Source organism: Orcinus orca, chromosome 20 (genome assembly GCF_937001465.1).
Source record: "Orcinus orca chromosome 20, mOrcOrc1.1, whole genome shotgun sequence".
In the NCBI taxonomy this organism is placed as follows: domain Eukaryota; kingdom Metazoa; phylum Chordata; class Mammalia; order Artiodactyla; family Delphinidae; genus Orcinus; species Orcinus orca.
Window position 1 is genome coordinate 11,289,713 of NC_064578.1, and position 21,526 is coordinate 11,311,238.

Genomic DNA, 21,526 nt, shown 5'->3' on the forward strand with positions numbered 1-21,526 from the left:
TTGTAGAGAACAAAGTTTTCAGCGCACAGATTTGTCTTTTGTTTGCTTGTTTGTAAGACGGCAAAAGATTGATTTTAGTAACGCAATATTAACCAAGATGCTGATTAAAGATGCTTTATTGATGAGTCGAGTGGCATGAGGGCTGGGTTAATCTGTTTTGCTAATATTAGAGGCTGCATTTAAACATTACCAGTGGTCTTCAGGTTCTGGAGAGAAAGATAATTATTCATCTTTGCAGCAGTCTTGCCTTCTTATGGGGTAGTCACGAGAAATTGACCCTTCAATTATGTCAATTATATGTATACAGAAAGCAGCCAGAGCTCAGTCATTATTCACTTAATCTATATTTATTCAGTTAACTCTATTGGGTGGCTGTTAATCAGGCCCTGGGTTGGTGGTTGGACTGAATGTGAATGAAACACAGAGATACATCTCTTGATCTCATGGTGCTGTGAGTCAGGTGTTTTCAGTAGGAGAATCTGATGTAGCAATGGAGACCACAGAACCTTTGCTGAGAAAATGATGCTCAAAATGATGGAAATGAGTAAACTAATTGATTTGAGGAGAGAAGAATTTACTGCAAAGGAACTGCAAACTCAAAATCTGTGCAATGGGGGCAGGGGATAAATGGAAGATAAATGGAACTGAACTAAAAGATTCTTAGTGTGGGGTATCTGTGTCTGATCTGAGGCTGGGGCTAGATCATGATCATGTTCAGGACAACCACATAATTTATCATTAGAAATGTAACATTCTTGATAGTGAAATATACATTCATAATTAACCTGGGACACTAAGGGTAACCCATATAGAACATACGATCACCATAACCTTCATCTTCAGAGCAAAGAAAGAGAAACTTCTAAAGACGCACAGTGAACGTGAGATGACATACAGATAGGTTTGCAGAGTAGGGGATGGCCAGGAGGTTCAGGGGTTGTGGCCCTCATATGATAAACTCATTAGGAGGCCACTGCAGTGGACTGATGACAGTAGCTTGAGCAGGGTTTCTGAAGAATGAGACAAGAGGATAGGGTTATGATACAGTTAAAGGACAAATGGACACATCTTGGTGATGAATCAAATAGGGAGTGTGAAGAAAAGGGGGTCCTGGTTTGATATCAACTTTTGGCAGGTAGGTGGATGGTGCTGCTATTCTATAAGACTGAAAACACTGGAAGAGGCCAGCAGCAGGGAGATGCAGATTGATGCACAGCTGGGATGAAGTTTAAAGCATGAAAGAGGAGGCTAATCTTCACGTTAACCCAGTGGTGACTCCATAGAATGTACCAGAGAGACTATGTCAGAATCCTCCACCTGGTACTCTGCAAGGATGGATATTCTATACACTAGGAATTCACTGTCAAACACTGTAATTGTCCTGGCAATGACTTGCAAGCTAGACCCTATTCTGTGTCTGCAGTAAAGGTTTCTACCAAATAATATGAATATCTTTCATCCTGGGGCAGAACGAAATCCAGTGTCGGCAAGGAACTGCACTTCCCTTTGGGCTGTGGTCTTTATGTTTTGGGAGTGGGAAGGCAATTGTACCATGTTGGGTGGGAGGGCAGCAGTACAGAAGAGTAACTCATTGAAAGGGCAGGATTGGTGGACTCTAGGAACTGTAATAATCGATACTTGATTGAATTCAGTTTTTCTGCTTTGGGAATATTTTATATTATTTCCAAGATGTCCATAATATTTTTTCTTAAATGTTACTTTCCTCTCTTCTCTGTATTTAGTGAATTAAGTGAAAAGCTTGGACTACATTCAGAAGTTGGTTGTAAAAAAACAGAGAGAATCTACTTAGCTTAAACTAGACTCTGGTTTGTTCACTAGAGTAATGGTCTCATGTGGGCAGCTGGCTGAGTAACATATAAGGACCAAGATAGGTTTGTAGAATATGACACCATTCCTTCAGGGACTCCAGAAGACCGTGGGGGGAGAAGGTACGCACTTAAAAGATTCAACTTCCTACAGTCCTGAGATAAGAGCTCAAACTATTTTTCCTTGGGTATTAAAGAAAAGGATGATACATGAATGCCACAGCAACTAGGTGGAGATCTAGCTTTGTTTCCCTGAACTGTCTGGAAGCCAGTGGGAGGTTCTAAACCTCTTCCCATACCTACTCCTTCAGTGCAAAAGCAGTCACATGGCAAAAAAATAGTTACATGTGTGTAACTATAATTTTTTTAGCAATTTAGTAGCAATTTTGTTTGTACAATATTATAACTCAGAAAATATTTCCCTTCAAATTAAGGATTATAAGAATAGACTGACTCTATGTTTACATGATGCTTTATAGCTTAAATTCTATAGCTAAGCTTCAATTTCATGACAGAAGCCAACAGAAAAGTAGAAATTGCTCAAAGAACATTTTAGAGGCATTTTATCACCGTATTGATTTCATACATCACGAAATTTCAAACATGATAAGGTCGAAGTGCACTAAATTCCGCTAAGAAAGTCGACAGGAAATATGAGAGATTTTCTTTCTCTTATACAAATTACAGGTTGAAGAAGGATGTGTGGACATGTGACACCATTCAGAAACTATCATCAGTATTGTCACCACTATAGTTCTTAATAGTTGAAATTAGTTTGGTCAGTGTTTGTTTTAGTTTCTGATTTTTTTTTCCTCGGTATGATAAGATGTGGTGTTTTGTTATATTTGGTTTATTTTCCTTCATAGAACTACAATACTTTTCCAGAAAATGTCGTTCTACAATCATTTATTTGGTGCCATAGACTTCTACTAAGCAAAGTTTGTCAGGTATCTTAAGCAAATGAAAAAAAATCACTGCAAAGAGTCTCTTACTCATCCTAGTCATTTGTAACCATCGCCTTTTAATATGTATTTTGGAAGAAGAGGTCATTTGACTGCTCAATTAAAAACTTAATTTGTTCCTTAGGGAGGATGGGAGGGAGGCTCAGGAGGGAGGGGATATGGGGATATGTGTATACTTATAGCTGGTTCACTTTGTTGTATAACAGAAACTGACACAACATTGTAGAGCAATTATATGCCAATAAAGACATAAACAAAAAGAATAAAAACATGAAAAAAATTAATTTTTTCCTGTTGAAATATAGAGAAACACAAATTCATTCACAGAAATGTAATTTATCAGAAAGTTTCTCACACAAACAGCTTGGAAGCAGATATGTTAGTTCAATGGGCATGAAGCCATGTCTAGGATCTGCACATTGAAAAGGAACATTATTTTATTACGAGCAAACACAAATTAGTCTGGCATGACACAAGGAATTATAATAAGAACTGGTCTTGCTAGTTTGTGGCTCAATAAAATAGATATTACTAATTTAATGACTTTTCGAAACATAATGGTTAGAGCTCCTAAGAGGCATGTGAAGACAATGAGTAAGTCAAATTGTGAGAATTTCCAATCTTTTCTCAGGAGGAGAAGGAGGTTAGAGCCAAGGGAAGGATCCCAGAGTCCACTCCGGCTAGAGTCACTATTTGCATTGCATCCATACATGCAAAGTGAGACAAATTTATGCAAAGAAATGGACCAGACATTCTATACCTAACACAGGAAATATGGGGACAGACAGTGCTCTGGTCTCCCAAGCACTTTACACAGAGAAGCATAAAGGACACCTGAATATAGGTAGAAACCTAGAAAAGTTCAAACAAAAAGGATCTGGAGTAAAGGATATTTGGCTAGTTGGATGAAGAAAAATACAGTAAATGGGGGTGTGGTAGGCAAAACAGAAACAGACTCACAGATATAGAAAACAAATTAGTGGTTCCCAGTGGCGAGAGGGAAGGGGGTGGGTAGGCTTCAGTGGGTTCTAGAGGCAGCCTTTTCCACACTGGAGAATAGAACTGTGACCATACATTGGGTAACATAAAAGTCCTCTAGTTCTGAATGGGGCTCAGAGCAAGAAACGGTTTTACAGTGGGTCCAGACAGTAGAAAAGTGGTCCTGCCTCTTGGACCATATAACTCTGTAGACCCTATGCTCTTAGTGGTATCATTGATGGAAGAAGATGCCATGTAGACTTCACCGGCAGTCACCAATGGGAATAATACACTGCAGAACTTCAAGATTGGGAAGCAATGCCATGTCATCTGCAGCAGAGAAATACCCAACTCTCTAAAAAAATCCCCTGGCATGCTACTGAGCCCTGCTAGAGATGAAAAGCCTCACACCGGGACATCAAGTGTGGTCAAAATTGTCCATAATGACCTGGGTTCTGTCAGAATCACCAAGTCACAACGTTAGCAGGATGGCCAGCATAACTACAAATGGTGCATCTGGGATCAAGCATTAGTAGGCACAAGCCGTCTGCACAGGCACTAGCCCGGATCCCCATGTTCTCCACTGATCTTCCCTGGCACGTTTCCCTGGGCTCACACTTAGGGCTGCATGAATGGTCCCTTATTACCAACTGCTGAAGAAGGTAAAACAGCGAACTTGGTGCATGGATGGGATGATTTAGAATGTGGGTGAAGCTGCAATTGAAAGGTAGCACCGCTACAGAGTCCCAATCAGGACAGCATAGAAAGACAGTGGCGAGGAGAGACCCACCCAATGAATAGAACTTTTGGATGGTGGCCCCAGTCACTCACTTGGTATGAAAGAAATGGCCCAAGGTTATAATATATATGGACTTACAGGCAGTAATTTGGTCAGTTTGTCAGGACCTAGGAGATTTGGAAGATCAGAGACAAGGAGGTCTGAGGTAGAAGCATGTGGATGGACCTATGGGTAGGTGGGCATGAATGTCAAGATCTCTGCCCACCAGAAAGCTTATGCTGCTGTGGAATACTCACTAACAACCAAGTAGACAGAAGGACTTAGCCAGTTGGTGTCAACCACTCAATCACTGACCACTGAAGTGCTAGTACAATGGGTGTATGAGCAGAGTAGCCACGGAGGTAGGAATGGAAGCAATGCATCCTAAGCAGATTAGCTCCCATCCATCAGGACTCTTGTCACTACTACCACTCCTGAGTGTTCAAATGGTCAGCAGCAGAGACCCGCACTCATTCCCCACAAAGCTTCCCCTCTACAAGGACACCAGTTTTGCGGCCAGCTGACTACATCAGACCTTTTCTACCCTGAAATGGACAGAGATTACTTTTGATTAGCATCATTACTTATTTCAGGTATGGGCTGCCTTTACTGCCTGCAAGGCATCAGCCAACACCACCTTTTGAGTGTCTACGAAGAGCTTCTGATGGTGTGATATGGAAGGACCAGCATATCCCACAGTATCTGATCGCTCTCACACACCCTTTGCTGTAACGCGGATCTTTAGCTAGTGCAGTGTCAACGTGGGAGGTCACGTCAGGGGGAACTGTCCTGATCGGTAATAATAGACAGAGCTGCTGTTACGCTATGGGGGCGGGAAGAATATGTTTGGCAGGTGGATACCCCTTTGACCAATTTTAATGGTAAATGCAAAAGTACAGCAGCTGCAGCCTGGAAAGGTTATACTAGACAAGGGTTCCAACTCTTTGCAGAGTTGTCAGCTCGCGATACGGGAGTCTGGTATGGGTTGTAGAGGAGGGAGAGAATGAGTCCCAGCTCATTCTCCTGTTACAGTCTCCTGTTGCAGCATGTAATTAAGAAACATGGAGATAGCTAAAAAGAGACAGCTAAAGGAGCTGAAAGTGATACGGCAGGGGATGTGGCAATGGAGAGCTATTCTTCCTTGTAAGATTTCTTGTATTGAATACTCTTTAAATTTTAATGAGACCCCCTGCAGGGGCAGGGTCTGTGGTCTGTTCTACCCTCTTTCCTGGTGTAAGTTTCCCCAGGGCAACAAGGCCCACCAGAGTCCTGAAGGAGCTGCTCCCAGAACTCACAGGAAGCAGGTGGGTCTGAGAAGCACAGGGTGGACCTTCAGGGATGGTACACTGTGCCACCCAGATCCCCCAGATGCGGAGGAGGTCTATCCTCCCTCTTCAGGAACTACCTAAGCTGAAGAGAGCTGTTTGTCCAAGTTCATGCCCTGCTCACCAAGCAGTCAATACCCAATGCCTGGATGATACAGGAGTAAAAATGCCCAGCCCTCTCACCCCAATTCACGACATCTTTAATGGGCCACATCAACAGGGTTGGCTGAGTCTCTGTTGTGATTGTACCAACTTCTCCATCTGCCCCATTTTCCCCAACAGATGCTGATCTCTACAATATTCCCTAATAAATTTCCTTCACAATAATCTCTGTCCTAAGACTTTGCTTCCCAGGGAACCCAGCCTGTTACAGCATATAATTAAGAAACATGGAGGTAGCTAAAAAGAGACAGCTAAAGGAGCTGAAAGTGATACGGCAGGGGATATGGCAACAGAGCTATTTCTCCTTGTAAGACTTCTCGTATTGAATACTATTTAAATTTTAAAATATATGCATGTATTTTTTAAATTTAACATTATAAATAGGGAAAAGAATAAAAAAATGATTTCACCTGAGAAGCCATTATAATTGTGGGTCAGGCTGTTTTCCATCCCATTTTATTTGCATTTGCAAATCTTCAAAGCCAGGCTCCAGGGAAGCTATCGATACATCAAAAGTCCAAGTCTCTTACCACATTATATGCAAAATGTTCATATTCCCTTGCTCCTCACGTCATATTCTTTCTCGTGCGCATGTGCTCACTCACACACAATCCTAACACACAGTCGGCTGCTAAACTTTTTCTTCCCTGTTATCACTCTCCATCATCCCAACTTTGGAAAAGTAGAAGGCAAGCAGGACTTACTGAATGCATCTGTAAAATTGCATTGTTTAGTTAGATTCGTCATTTAGTTGATACATGGATTGGAAAGTCAAACAATCAACTACACACTTTAATATGAGATGTGTCATCTTCTATCATGAGGAAAACATTTGAGGACTCAGTCAGATCTAACTCATATTGAGTATTTCACAAAGACGATATGTGTTTCGATTAAAATGATCTTTCCTAGAGTCAAGAACCATAAGCCTAATAAATATTTTTTTTTAAAGAAAAATCTGTCAACAGCCACGACCTACCAAATAACGCTTTCATGTTCATTTAAAAAGGATGTGGAAAAGATCTAGAACTATAAGTCATTCTGGACCAAAAGGATACCAAGATCCTTTCTACACCACTAAATAATTGTCAAAACTCCAGGTCTTAAAGGCACTAATGATCAGCAAAATGTGGAGTGAAAATGAAATTCTTGTCACAGCTTTGTCGCTTATTATATACGACTACATGTCCCCTTGGGAATATAACCTCCCAGATAGGAGTCTCAGACCTTTCATCTGTAAAACTGAGCTGTTCACACTAATATATCAGCGACGGCCAGCTGCACGACGGACTCTGTCGCCAGGCTCTGTTATAGATGAAGGACAATACCATCTGAAGAAAGGTAATTTGAACCCTTGACTTCTGTCTGGTTGGTTGTCTAGATAAAGCTTCTCCTTCTGCTTGCTGTCTTTAACTTACCGTCCGAAGAATTTATTAAATTTGCTTTAAAGAGCAACACTTGGGAAAGGATTTTAAAAAATGGAACTGTTTCCTAGAGTGGACGTGGTTTCTACAAAATTAAGACGTCATTTTCCACGCGTGACCCTCATTTCATACGCCGCCCTGACTCCACTTTATCTGCATATTGCACATCTGGATTTAATGAGATTTGGGACATGTTAATTGCATATTGTTTTCATTTTTTTCACTTGAAATCACCAATAAAGAATTTTTAAGCTTTTATATTACATCAGCGTGTGCTGTATTCTTACGGATAATCCTGTGCATCTATACAGGGCTCACTGTATAGACGAGCCAAGTTCTTGGCAGAAGTAAAAGGATATCACCCAATTTAAATATAAAATAACCTTTCAGCAAACAACTGCTAACAGTCAAATCATTGTTCTTTGGCAAAACTTAAAATCTATTTTAACTTCCTGTACTTGTTACAATCAGTAAACATCTTCCTATTTTTTCTTTCATTTCTGAGTCCAGTTAAAAGGAAAAATTATAAATGCAGCTTTTGTTAACAATTCATAATAATCACAGGGTGTACCAAAAGGTTCAAAAAAACCCACGAACACCAGTAAAGAAGGCATACATCTACGCATCTTTTTTACTGTTTTGAGGAAAAAACATCCAGTATAATTCCCTCATTTTAAACTTTTATACAACATCTCAAAATATATTCTTCATTTTACTTCAAAAGTGCATTTTATTAAGAAAAAAGAAGGAACAGATTACAAATCAGGGAATGCAAGTCATGGCATATGATGTATCAGTGCGTTTTGATGCTATAATCTTGCAGTTCCTAGCCGGCAGACCACAGAGTACTGCGGGGCTTCACCATCTATAATCCTGTTTACATTCCAGCTCCCAACCAGGTTAAAGCTGCTACTAAATAACAAGAACACGTGTGAAAGATTCAGAGCTGTTACAGTGTTTGTATTCAGCTCTGCATTAAATGAAAACTACCATTTTCATGTTCAATCCTTTGGTAGCTACCACAAGCCTTTCAGCAACAACAAAAATGCCATTTATCCATATAGGTCCTTCCTAAACTACTGTTAATTCATATCCTTGAGATTTAGTCGGGCATTTACAGAAACATCAAAATGGATATAGTGCTGTGAGAAAAGACAGGCAGGTTTTGTAAGGAGAGTCAAGAAGGAAAACAAAGAAAAATATGTTTAATTTACATATTTCCAAATTGTTCTGGTGTGAACGAACGAAGGAATCCAGTTTTTCCTTGGAAGACATCTGTAAAGTGTGAGTGTAAATTCCAAAGTGCCTCTGCTATACAATTGGCTTGTGGAATTCAAAGATAGCTACATGCAAGCATCTTCTTTACATGGCCTCAAGGGTAATTATTGCAAGTTTCATAAAGTTATTGATAATTATTTGAACTTCTGTTAGGTATATATCTCCTAATGAAAATGAACTAGTTAGTAAGTTATGTTGATTTTTGGTTCTTTTTGAGAAATACACCCCATCATCGTAAATGAGAAGTGACTAGAACGACAGACTTAGAATATGACATGTAATATGCCATCACCCCTTAGGAGGAGCATTCTTGAATAACTCTACTGGATTTGAAAAAAGGGGGCGTGGTGCAGCTTATATTTCAAAAAGTACGTCCTGGATGTCAGTGCACAGCAAAATATATGCCTGAAGCGGGGGGGGGATACAGTTTAGAATGAAGAATGGAGCTCTACACTTCAAGTGTCTCTTTTTTCTAATACATAAGAAGATGCTCCATGGACTACAGTAAAGGGAGATCAAGGAAAAGTGGGTGATAAACTTTAGGAAAATAGAAATATAAACCTATAAAGAAAACTGACATAAGGTTTGGGGGAAAATATTCTCGGAAGTATATTTCATTTGAGATATTACAGTTGTAAATAAAAACAATTCTTTGAAGTGTTAAGAATTGTGTTTTTTATATCAACGAGTTTACGTGCCAACATTTCACACTCTTTGGGAAACTGGCATTACCCAGGGTCTTAACTGCTGCTGATACCGAACCATGAGAGCAAGTTAAACAGAAAAGTGTTAAAGGCAAGACATCACATACTGATGAGCAATGCACTTCGTAGGTCTTGTTACATATGAATTGCATGTTCAGAGCTGGAGCCTGACGCTCAAAACCTAAAGTTTTCAAAATCATTGAGAAGAGTCAAATAGAAAAAGAGCAATACAAACAAACCAGTGACAACAAAACATATTTCAACACTACTGATAAATTGTATTGAATGCAATACAGAGAAAGGCAAAGGGGTTTATATACTTTTGGCCACTGAAGATGCAAACACCAGCCAAACAGGATCTTAGAAGCATTTCCAGGTCTACGAATAACACTAAAGCAAACACAGAATATGTTCTCAAATAAAGCAAGGCCATTATAGTCCAATTTTGACTTTCCCCTCTCACACAACTTGGGTATCACTTATGGCTGGGAGGCCAGGGCTACACTTTTCACATTGAAAACCTGTAGCTCTCAAGTGGGTTAAACTTCTGTTTCAGATCATATCAGAACAGTTGGAAATTAATATCAATATCTAAAACTCCTTGTTATATGGAATGACCGCTGTGGGAAGTATGTCACTGGATGAGGCCTCCTGGAGCTGTCTCGAGTCTGGACATGGCAACATGGCAGTGCTGCAAATCCATTGCCTGTACATTCAATGTAAGAACTGTTGTTTGTCCCTTGAGAGCCCCTGGCTATTCAATCAGACTGCTGTAATTATAAGGTAAATCACTGCTGCCAATCAGAAGAAGTACTCTTTCTGATTTTCACGGACTGCATTTTGTGTCTTAAGCTCACTTTTCAAAACAGCCTCAGCACTGTCTACATTCTCTGACCTTTTTGCCTCATTTCTTCTGTATAACCTTTTCTGCTGATAAATGCGGACAGCTATGGCAGTGATGCACAGCAAGATAAAGATCACAACAGCTATCAAACCTGGTGAGAGAAGAGAAAAGAAATACACAATCAGAATTGTTGTCCATGCAGAAACTGTAGACTTCACTGTGCAAGAAGTCATCATAAAATTATTTTCTACTGAAATCAAGCATCTAATATATATAAATTGGAAATATCGATTTCAAACCAATATCAAAACCTTAGGTATTTCTGGATCAAGTGGTATCAAAATATGTTGTTTACTTCTGAGTTCTATCAGTCTTGTAGGTTCCCCTTCATTTACTCTGAACGCATATTATATTGGATTCATTCAGTGCATTTATATATACAATATGTTAATAACACAAGGTATTACCTACATGACTCTAAGACCATGGGGGTCACTTCACATTAATACCCAGACAAGTTTTAATTATTTTGAAATTATAGAGTAATAGTAACATCATAAAATAATCAAATGTGTTTTTAATACTTAAATATGTAAACATTTTTTATTATTTATTTTATTTTATTATCGTTATTATTTTTGGCTTCACCATGCGGCATGTGGGATCTTAGTTCCCCGACCAGGGATAACCCACGCTCCCTGCAGGGGAAGCATGGAGTCTTAACCACTGGACCTCCAGGGAAGTCTCTGTAAACATTTTTTAATTGAAGTATAGTTGATTTACAATGTTGTGTTAGCTTAAGGTGCACAGCACAATGATTCAGTTATACATATATACATATACATATATATCTATTTTTTTCAGATTCTTTTCCCTTATAGGTTATTCCAAAATATTGAGTCTAGGTCCCTGGGTAAACAGTATGTCCTTGTTGTTTCTCTATTTTATATACAGTAGTGTGTATAGATTGATCCCAATCTCCTAATTTATCCCCTTAAATGTAAACACTTTAAGAACTTGATTATCAATAATTTGTTATATTGTTAAATAAATAGCAGGAACAAGTTATGTATACGAATAATCTTGACTAATGAAATATATCGATACGAATACATAGAGTAATTATATCAATATGAGGAATATTGATTTTTTGAAACACCTGATTGTAAATAAAAAATTGGTGGTAAATAAAAAATTGGTGGTAAATAAAAAATACCACAACTGTTAGCGATGCCAAATCGTTACCAATCCTGGCATTACGTTAAGTCAGTCTTCTTCAAAGTGTGATCTATGAATCCCTGGTGGTTCCCGGGACACTGTGAGGGGTCCACAGGGTCAAAACTATTCATAATAACTCTAAGATGCCTTTTTCACTGTGTTGTAATATCCACTGATAGGACAAAACAAGGTTAGGTCAACTTCTTGGTACCTTGGCATGAATTAAGGCAAGGCCACCAAACCTTAAAAGTGGTCACTGAATTCATAAAGTAGAAAGCAGGCATTGCACTACCAGACTCATTTAAGAATATCCTTGATGAAGCACTAAAAATTACACATTTTACCAAATCATGACCTTTGGCCGTAAGTCTTTCTAACATTTTGTGTGAGGACATGGGAAGTATTTGTAAAGTACTTCTACTGTAGCGTGAATTATGATGGTTGTCTCCAGGAAGAATGCTAGCGTGAACATCTGAGTTGAGTTGTGAACTGAACTAGCTGCTTTTTCCTTTAAAGAACACTGTTTTTACTTGAAAGGATGACTGACAGATAAACTATGGTTGTTTTAACTGGGATATCTGGCAGACATTTTCTTTAAAATGAAGTAAATCTGTCACTTCAAGAAAAACAGGGCTTCCCTGGGGGCGCAGTGGTTAAGAATCTGCCCGCCAATGCAGGGGACACGGGCTCAAGCCCTGGTCCGGGAAGATCCCACCTGCCGCAGAACAACTAAGCCCATGTGCCACAACTACTGAGCCTGTGTGCCACAGCTGTTGAGGCCCACGTGCCTGGAGCCCATGCTTCATGGGGGGGGCACCACAATGAGGGGGTCCCCGCACTGCAGTGGGGACTGGTCCCCGCTCGCGAGCCCACGCACAGCAACGAAGACCCAATGCAGCCAAAAATAAATAAATAAAAATTTTAAAATTTATTAAAAAGAAAAGAAAGAAAAGAAAAACAACTGACAATGTAGGATGCCAATGATAAAGCCAAGTTTTCAAATGAAAAATAGAATTTGGAAAACTGTTGTCTGTCACCATGAGTTTGAGAGTTCCCTTGTACTTAGACTCTTCTGATGAAATCAGTGGAGGTACTAATATAGTGTTTTCAGACGAAAATAGGTACAATGAAAACATGTGATGTGGATGGAGTCTCATATCATAAAACAAGGACTCTTCCTCCTAGTTTAAATTAGGTATAAACAACTCTAACAAATCCAGCTGAAGCCAAAACTTTGAAAGTCCTCATCAGTCACAGTGGATTTCACAGCACATGATCTGATGGGCAGATTCACTACAGCCAATCATAATATTGCCAGGGGCTAAGCCGATTTTAGGCGAGGTCAGCCTCACCTGAAAGGGACAGAAATTCCTTGTTGACAGATCCAACATAAACCTGGTAACTAAATTCTGTACCGTACTTGAAATCTGAAGAATTTACTAATGGATACGATTTTTCATGGTTGGTCATATTAATAAAGAATAATTTAAATCAGAGGATCCATTTGATGTTATATATTTTGCCTTTCATCTTAGAAAAGTAATCAGTTGAGTTGCTATAAATATTTCTATTGTCTGGTTATAGGCCTCTAGTTTAAAGAAAGAGATTCTGAACAATTTCAGTGTGGAAAGCTGATGAAGTAGATACAGAGGGCAGGCTACTGCAGGCCCAGGCAGAACGCCCAGACAGTCAAAATCACGGCTGGACTCTGGAAATGGTTTGCTCCATGCATGTGATTTCCCTTTTAACTGGAGACAGTGTTATGTCAGGGTTTCTCATGTCCACGGAAAACCTTGATCTAACCTGTTACACAAAAAAAAAAAAAAAAGAAGAAGAAAAAGGATACTCTAAATGACATATGGCCATCTACAGCACGCTGTGACACTGCCAACTGGTGAATGTGTTTTTATGAGGAAATTCTGTAGCTTTCTGTCTAAATCTGAGCATTCATATCTGTGTATTCTGGCCAGAGACCCTCTACAGTGTCTGAGTCATCAGTTTTAAATATCTTATTAAATCAATTTTCCCATCTCACACTGTTTATTTATTTACTGTTTGTAACTGAAGAAAAAGATTACCTAAAATGTAAAACACGGGGGAATTAGCCAGTTGGAAACTACTTAAATGGATTAATTATTGTTACACAGTGGGTGCAATTTATGAGTAACGCAACAACAAGTGAAGAACTCTACCACAACGCTAGCAGACGGAGCAACACGCTACAGAACAGTATTCTGTCATTTAGCTGAGAAACTGCGCGTGACCCCAGGAGAGGCCTTCCGGGCTTAGATGGCCACAACCAGCTGCTCTGCTCCTGAAGCTCAGTCTGCAATGATCAAAAGCAGACACTCCTGGATCTGTGGACCCTGGCGAGACCCCGAGCAGCAAATCTTCCATAATTCTTGCTCTGCTCTGTGCACTTGAGTCAAGTGAGAATTTCACAGGTCACCTATTAGTTGTTTCCACTGTGTGTTCCATCCCAACATACAATGACTTACAAACAATATTCTAAAGATTAAATACTTGCTGTAACATTAGCTTGACTCTACAATAACTATTTATATCTAAATCTGTATATTTATCTCCCTATATCCTGACTATATATCTATACTAGTTAAATGCACAGAAAAAGCACCGTTATGAGACTGAGACAATTTGTTTGACTAGGAATCCCAACAAGTTGCAATGTTGAGCACATTTTAAATGCTATAACTTCAAATGAGTTTTTACCATAGATTGTATTAATACTACATTGATATATTTATTTTAGACATGCAGTTATTAACTACTCTCCTAACAGGGTTTTAGTTTTTGTTTTTCACTTGTTATATGACTAAATGAGGAACCTATTTATGCATCTTTAATTTATACCTCATTAATTTGATAAAAAGTAAAGCAACTGAAAAAGCAATGGGGATGTTAATATTCTCACAGAGTTGACCAGTACTCTTCTCTGTCTAAATAAAATTCTAAGTTCTTAAAGGAAGTCAGTGTCTACATGAGTAAGGGTGTAAAAAATAGAACCAAATGAATCAGGTATAAAGCCCACGGAAGTTGCTCAAGTATACGACTAATCACGTTACCTGGCAATATATTGATAATAAAATAATTGTTTACTTTTTATGTCCATATCATATGCAGAGTATGGAGGAAAGGTGAGCCACTTAACATTTCAATAATCTGATTAATAACATTCTTAAGACCATTAATCAGGAAGGAAAAGGTTTATGTAGGGGGTTGGTTTTGAGTAAATTATGTCTCAGAGAATATGCTGTTTTACTGCCAGGAAGATATATTTAAAACTTTTTGTGTTAATTTTGCAATTTAAAATAAGTATTGGGACTTCCCTGGTGGTGCAGTGGTTAAAAATCCTCCTGCTAATGCAGGGGACATGGGTTTGATCCCTGGTCCGGGAAGATCCCACATGCCGTGGAGCAACTAAGCCCGTGCGCCACAACTGCTGAGTCTGTGCTCTAGAGCCCGTGAGCCACATCTACTGAGACCTCGTGCCACAGCTACTGAAGCCTGTGTGCCTAGAGCCCGTGCTCTGCAACAAGAGAAGCCACCGCAATGAGAAGCCCATGCACCGCAACAAAGAGTAGCCCCCGCTCGCCGCAACTAGAGAAAGCCCGCGCGCAGCAACGAAGACCCAACACAGCCAAAAATAAATAAATAAAATAAATATATTAAAAAATAATAATAAAGTATGAACCACCCTTATTCCATTAGTTTTGTATTTGATAAAATGCAAATAAAAATGTAATATTCACTGAGAGGAGCATCTAAACCATGGAAATATACACCTTGATTAAGCATTAAGGCAGCATTAAATATATGCTTCTAATGTTAATCTCAGGTTTTTCCTACTTCTTACATAAACCCTTGCAGAAGCAGTGATGTGTCCAAGAAGGCAAAAAATGACACTTCCTCAAATCCAGTCAGAACACCCTAGGGAATGGAGATGGCCATTATCAAGCTAAATGATATTCATTAGTATCATAGTGTAACAACCATTCTTTGAGTGTGATGTTTCGGTGAATTATAAATTATTTACACTGAAACTCTCCAAGGAAGCTGGGAATTCAGGATGACTCTATAAGACAATCCAGTACAAATAATAAAGCACCCCACTGACCTCAGGATTCACTGCCTAACTCTTGGGCCATGCAGATTCTCCACAGACAGCTTCTCTAGTGCTAACTACCTCATCATTAGCAATGATAGGAAGAGCTCGCTCATGCTTTCTACTACCTCCAATTACTGCAGAGTCACTCTTGATTGTGTTAGTGATGGGTTCTCTGTCATCTCTTGTTCCAGAATGATCTGCAGTTAAAGGACAGAAAAGGGGGAAGAGGGGGATATCGGTGAGTAAAAAGAAGAAATGTTTAAAAATTAATAAACTTTTAAAGCCAGAACAGAATTATAGAGGTCAGTGTGGGATGTCTTCAATTTTAACCTTAAGCAATGCCCACATGCAATGGTCCACAGGAATAACGAATTGAGAATCTAGGAGAGAAATGGGCAAGGACTGAAAATTAAACAAAACCAATTTCAAGAAGCCATCTTGAGAACACAGAATCCCAGCATTAAAAGATTTTAATATCCAGTGGACAAGCTGTGTTTGGGACTGCGTAAAAGAAGAGCCATAGGCCACCTGCAAAGGAGTGTGTCCTCTCCCTTGATGTGGCATCGGTGCCAGCCTGGGCCACACAGCTGGACTCCGTCACGTGTCCTGAGATGGTGATGGGGGCTGGGCGGCTGCCGTGCAGAGCGGCCTTCAGCGGGACCACGTGGCTGACCTGCACAGCAGAGAGACAGCCCAGGAAGCCCTGTGCACCTGCCAGCGCCGTCTCCTGGTCCACGTCACTGTGTTCTGGGAAGCCAAAGAAACACCACAGGATTGATGACAGTGAAGGTGCAAACGGGCATTGCCACAATGGAATATTCCAAGTCTTGACAACGCAACAGCAATACATACTCAGCTGTTAAATTCCTTTTGCTTTTGTCTTTATTACAAGAGATCCATTAAATCTTTCCACAACTACTGGTGAGACATCCCAGGCTAATAAAGACAAGTTTTTAAGTATGGCTAATGAAATATACTGAGAGCTCTCTGGAAATAATTAAAGTCTCTACAAGAATGGGTCAGATAATGAACTGATCAGGGTTCCTGCAAGATGTTATCATGTTAGAGGTTGTATCTCAAAAGCTTTCAGAGACTCCTAATTCTTCACGTACAGCAGTGAAAACTTTCATACCTCACTGACTTTTCTCCCTGTTTCACCGTCCACCTATCACTCAGACTGAGGTATGTGTGTGCCCCCTATACACAGATAACCCCCCTCCATTTTAATGAGCATTTAGTTCATATGGAACTATTGTGGGACAGAGATTGGTTGAGTGTCAAGATATTAATTCATAATTTTACAGTGAAGAAGACATTTCATGCTTGGCAAGCATGAAATCTAAACAAGGGGAATTAATTGTAGACTTTTAACGTTCAAATGTTATCAGACTACGATGCATCCACCCATCCTACATGATCATAAAGCGGCAAGACCACTTTCCCCTGTGCTGCACCTACCGGGACACCAACATCTGCATTTCGGTCTTTTCAAAAACTAATATGATAAATATTGAATTTACTGAATGCTTATTATACGGTAGGCAGTATTCTAAGGGATTTGCATGCTTGTGTTTAAACCTTACAGAAGCCATGAGTATCCTATTCTAGTCACACAGACAAGACCCTTTAGGTTCAGAATTTTAGTGATTTGCCTGAGGTTAACTCAGCTGTTGGCATTGTGCACTGGACTCCAGGCCTGTTGGACTCCAAAATCATAAGCTTCTTTTGTTTATAATTGACACATTCTTTCCTTCACTCCAATTATATCTTCTGCGGTGTATTTTTTTTTTTTTTTGGCTTGGTATCTATTCTTGAAATGACTCTGGGCAACTCTGTTCTGATTAAGCCTGTCTTGTTATATCAAGGTTTTTGAAGAACACTTCCTTCTGCCCCATTTTCATGCATGTTTTATACCTTTTTAATAAAAATACTGATTAGATGTTTAGCATCATGAATATCACACTCTAAAAAATCTGAAAATTAGACAGATTACATCACTTTCCTGTTGTGCTGGGGGACACGGTATTCAGACCCAGGTATCCTAGCTCTGGAGCCTATGTCCTTACCAGTAGGCTGTCCTGCCTCGTAGCACAAAGAGCCCTGAGAGGCTATCACTCTGCTGCTCCGTGAGCACACAGGGAACCCTCAACACCCAGCACCACACGGTTACATAGGAGGCGCTTCATCGATGTGTATAAACCAAAGAACTAACTTAGTCCCCACACAGCAGTCACTCATTTGAATGGATGCAGATACATTCAAATATGCATATTTTTAGAAAAAGACAGCATTCTTGCTTCGGAGTTTTTTGGTTTATTTTTTTACTTTAACAAGGAATAAAAAGGAATATACTTTAATAGCAATATAATCAGAACAGTGCTTTTCATATTTCTTCTACAAGGTTTAAATCCTGAATAAAATTTCTATAGACCTTAAAAAAAATCTTATATTCTGAACAACAACAAAAAGAGTAAATAGATAAAATTCACTTCTCTGGTAAAAATCTGATATGAGGCAACTTTTAAAAACCCTACACCTTTAAACTGAAAATATTTACCTATTATAAAATATGGTAGAAAAAAGCTTTAAAATCTAAAACTTAAACTAGTCTGTCAATTAATATTTGTTGTAAGAGCTAAATATACAGGCAACGCATTCCCTGCTGTTTGAGCACCTTACATTCTAGTAGGGGAGACAGACGATAAACATGAAACAGGAATGGATGAAAATTCTGAAGACTGATAATGCTATGAAGAAATAAATTAGAAAATGTGATGGAGCGTATCTGGAACAGAAATTTATCTTGATGGATTAGGTGATTCTTTGTGTGTCTATTTTAAGGATGACTCTGCACAGCCCTATTCTCTTAATCGTCTGTAGATATCTCACTCCAGCATCTTCTGGCTCTATCACTTCGTTCTTAAACTTTGTAAGATTCCCTGTGATGTAGGAATTTTTATCAGATTGTCCCTGCTGTTTATCTCCTCTCATCTATTACGCATAGACCCCGGTGGCCCATTTTAATCGGCAGACACAGGTTTTTCTTTAGCTTGGAAAATTTCATATGCTGTGCGAGCAGCTATTGTTTCACTTTCATCCTTTTTATCCTTCTGGACTGCCGAGTATTCACGTTTGGTTTCCTCTGCATATCCTTTAACTGCTTTTAATCTCCCTGCTGATTTCTATCTTTTAGGACTTGTTTGTGTGGGTCACGTGCTTCACTTGCTCTTCCAGGGATGATTTCAAGTATCCACAAAGATCATTCTTTTTTAGTCTGGAAAAATCATACTTGTAGTTCCTCTAGGTCTTCTTGCTGCTTTGCTAGAATTTCCTTACAGCGCTCTTACTTAGTTTCATTCAGGATGGGGTCTGTCTCCTTGAATAGCTTCATTCTGGTTGTTTTGGTTTCTCTCCCACTTGATTGCTGTTGAATCAAGGGTTGTATATAGGGTTGCTTTTCTCGTCTGCTAGTTGATTCTCTGTCACTGCCTTCCTTAGGTGGCTGACGCCCAGAGAAGGTAGACAGTGTAGCAGCTGTCCTTGTCCGTGAAGCTGCCATCCAAATGCCCACCCAACCTCAGGACAGAGAGGACACGGTCCAAATTTCAGGATTCAGGACATCCTCACATTTCAGGTCATTCTCTCCTCGGCAAAGAGGGAACACAGAAGCACTGAGTTTTCAATGCTGCCCTTTCCCCACGGGGTCCAGGGGTCTCTGCAAGCCAAGCATTTTCCAGGATCCACACAATTCAGGGTCTCCTTAAGACTCTTCTAGGCTGGTCCCCAGACTCTCTTCCAACCAGAAGCAGGGAGTCTCACAACACTGTCTCACTGGCAGCCCCCAGGCACCCCACCTGGCTGCGCTAGACCGTCAACTCCCTTGTTTCAGGAAAGTCAATGGGTCCGAACTAGAATCTGGAGAGAAAGGGAACTATGGGACTTTGCATCCATCTTCCCAGAGTTGAGTCCAGATGAAGTTAACAGCTATATTAAGTTGCTTATAAGCAGTACATAGTATCAGAGAGCTGCACTGACAACTGTGTTCATAGAGCCAGTGGACAAAAACATTTATCTTTCCTATTATCTGACTCCTGAAGTGCCAACAACATGTAAGGGTTAGAACAGCACAGGTGGGGGAATTGTAGATAAATGCCTCTTACTTCATTGAAATCCTGATAAGACAATTATGTTTGGGATGTTTCCGGTTAGAAAAATTCTTAACTGACTCAGATGTTGCAGGTGGTCTTGCCTGTTAAAAAGTTAGCCTCAACTGTATCTTCCAACCAAGGGAATGGCTTCTGCTTTTGCAAAGAAATCTACCAAAAGTTCTACAAGAAAATAGAGTAACAAGAAAGTAAAATTCGTATGAAGCGCCTTTCTGTTTATTATGCAGAGAGAGGACTGTTTCTGGAAAGGATATGAAGTAAATGAAGAACAATTTAAACAAGAAGTGCTTCATGAAGCTTCTTGTGGCTGTCAAAACAACAACAACAAAGAAAAACAAAACAAAACAAATAACTCAAAAGAAACCTAAGTAGTTTGGCCACACCTATGGAAAAGGGGCCACCTTAAAAAAGGATCTCAATGCCTTTAATCCATAAAGATAAATAAAGCTTGCCAGAAAATGGTGCAATGAATCAAAGGAGCCGTGCTAATGACCAGCAGGACATTTTTACCATCATTGGCAATTACAACAAGGATTCAACAACAACAACAGTTGGTGGAAAAGTCAAATGGCAAAGCAGACAGCAAATACTGTGTGGATAAAGGAGCAGTTTTTTTTATAAATGGTATTTATTTGCCAACCAAGCCTACTGCTCTGAGATACAACCTTGAGAACCTGATTAATGTACAAACTATTTATAGTGAGGCATCTCGGGGTAACCTGAGCTTCTCTTTTGCTTTCAGCATGACCTGTGTCACCTGAAGTGTCATCTGACTGGATATTTACAAAATCACAGTGTCCTTAAGTAACTGAATTAAACTTTCTTGTGTACCCTTTGGCTTTGAAGCAGGTTTTATATAAAATGTCCCTGAGATTGAAGTCCGTTCCTGAAGCTCTTCTGTGAGATGCCGTAGACATCCTCTTCCTTCTGACCACATACTTTATTTACATCTGGCCTAGATCTCCACTGCAAAAATCTGAGTTACTTCCTGGCTCTGCAGCCTCAGAAGAGATAAATGATCCCTATGTGGTCACTGCCTTTAAATATACCAACGCTACTGCTCACAATGAGTGAAAACATCTGCAGGCTTTTAGAAAACTCTTCTAACATAAAAAACAATCTGTAAGCACAACTCAGAACTTAAGTTAATGAGTTTTGGATAAACAAAGCAAATGTAATGCAGCCTATTAATTATGGAGGAATATGAACCCAGTTTATTTGATGCAACCTGGCTCTTTCCACCATCATGTACCCACCGATTTTTGCTGTCAGTGGTCTTGCACCATTACATACCTGACATAAAAAAGTAATAAATAGTCGAACTTCACTCAGCCTCTGAATAGTAATTTTCAGTCATTTTGTAATAGGTTAAATTATATCATTATTCAAAATGTGGGCACATTTGCTATGAGAGGTTTTATGCAATTTCAAGAGTATGCAATGATCTTAATTGAGGTTTTTTTTTCATGTGGTGGAATTGTGACCCAATAAAGGCTTAATGAATTAGCAAAACAACTTTATACCTGCATATTTCCTTTGATTAATTACATAATTACATCGTAGAGAGATGTCTCTTTATATAATCTTTGAGTAAATAGGTCTCTTAAAGGAGCCGATTGAGGAATCATTCTCTTTGGCCTCAGTACTTAACACATTTTGAACATGCTTAACAGAGAAACGGCATCAGACTGCCTGCCTCTTCAGAAGGTAGAATAGAAAGAGAGGAATTGCTTCC

At 39.4% G+C, this 21,526-nt stretch overlaps 1 protein-coding gene across 2 annotated transcripts in view; it reads right to left on the minus strand.

Moving 5' to 3' along the window:
• Window positions 1–8,061: 8,061 nt before the first annotated feature.
• CNTNAP4 (contactin associated protein family member 4) overlaps window positions 8,062–21,526 on the minus strand; it is a 265,641-nt gene continuing 252,176 nt past the window's right edge. Inside the window, exons 22-25 of one of the 2 annotated variants that reach the window (XR_007474456.1) lie at window positions 16,154–16,372; window positions 15,751–15,822; window positions 12,852–13,302; window positions 10,305–10,432 (exon numbers count right to left, since the gene is read on the minus strand). Coding sequence is in view for 1 of the 2 variants with exons in the window: in XM_004280676.3 (XP_004280724.2) it covers window positions 10,239–10,432; window positions 15,751–15,822; window positions 16,154–16,372 (485 nt within the window). In the remaining variant the exon portion in view is untranslated. Of the gene's footprint in view, window positions 10,433–12,851; window positions 13,303–15,750; window positions 15,823–16,153; window positions 16,373–21,526 lie in introns of both variants that reach the window. The other variant, XM_004280676.3, reaches the window with a different exon arrangement.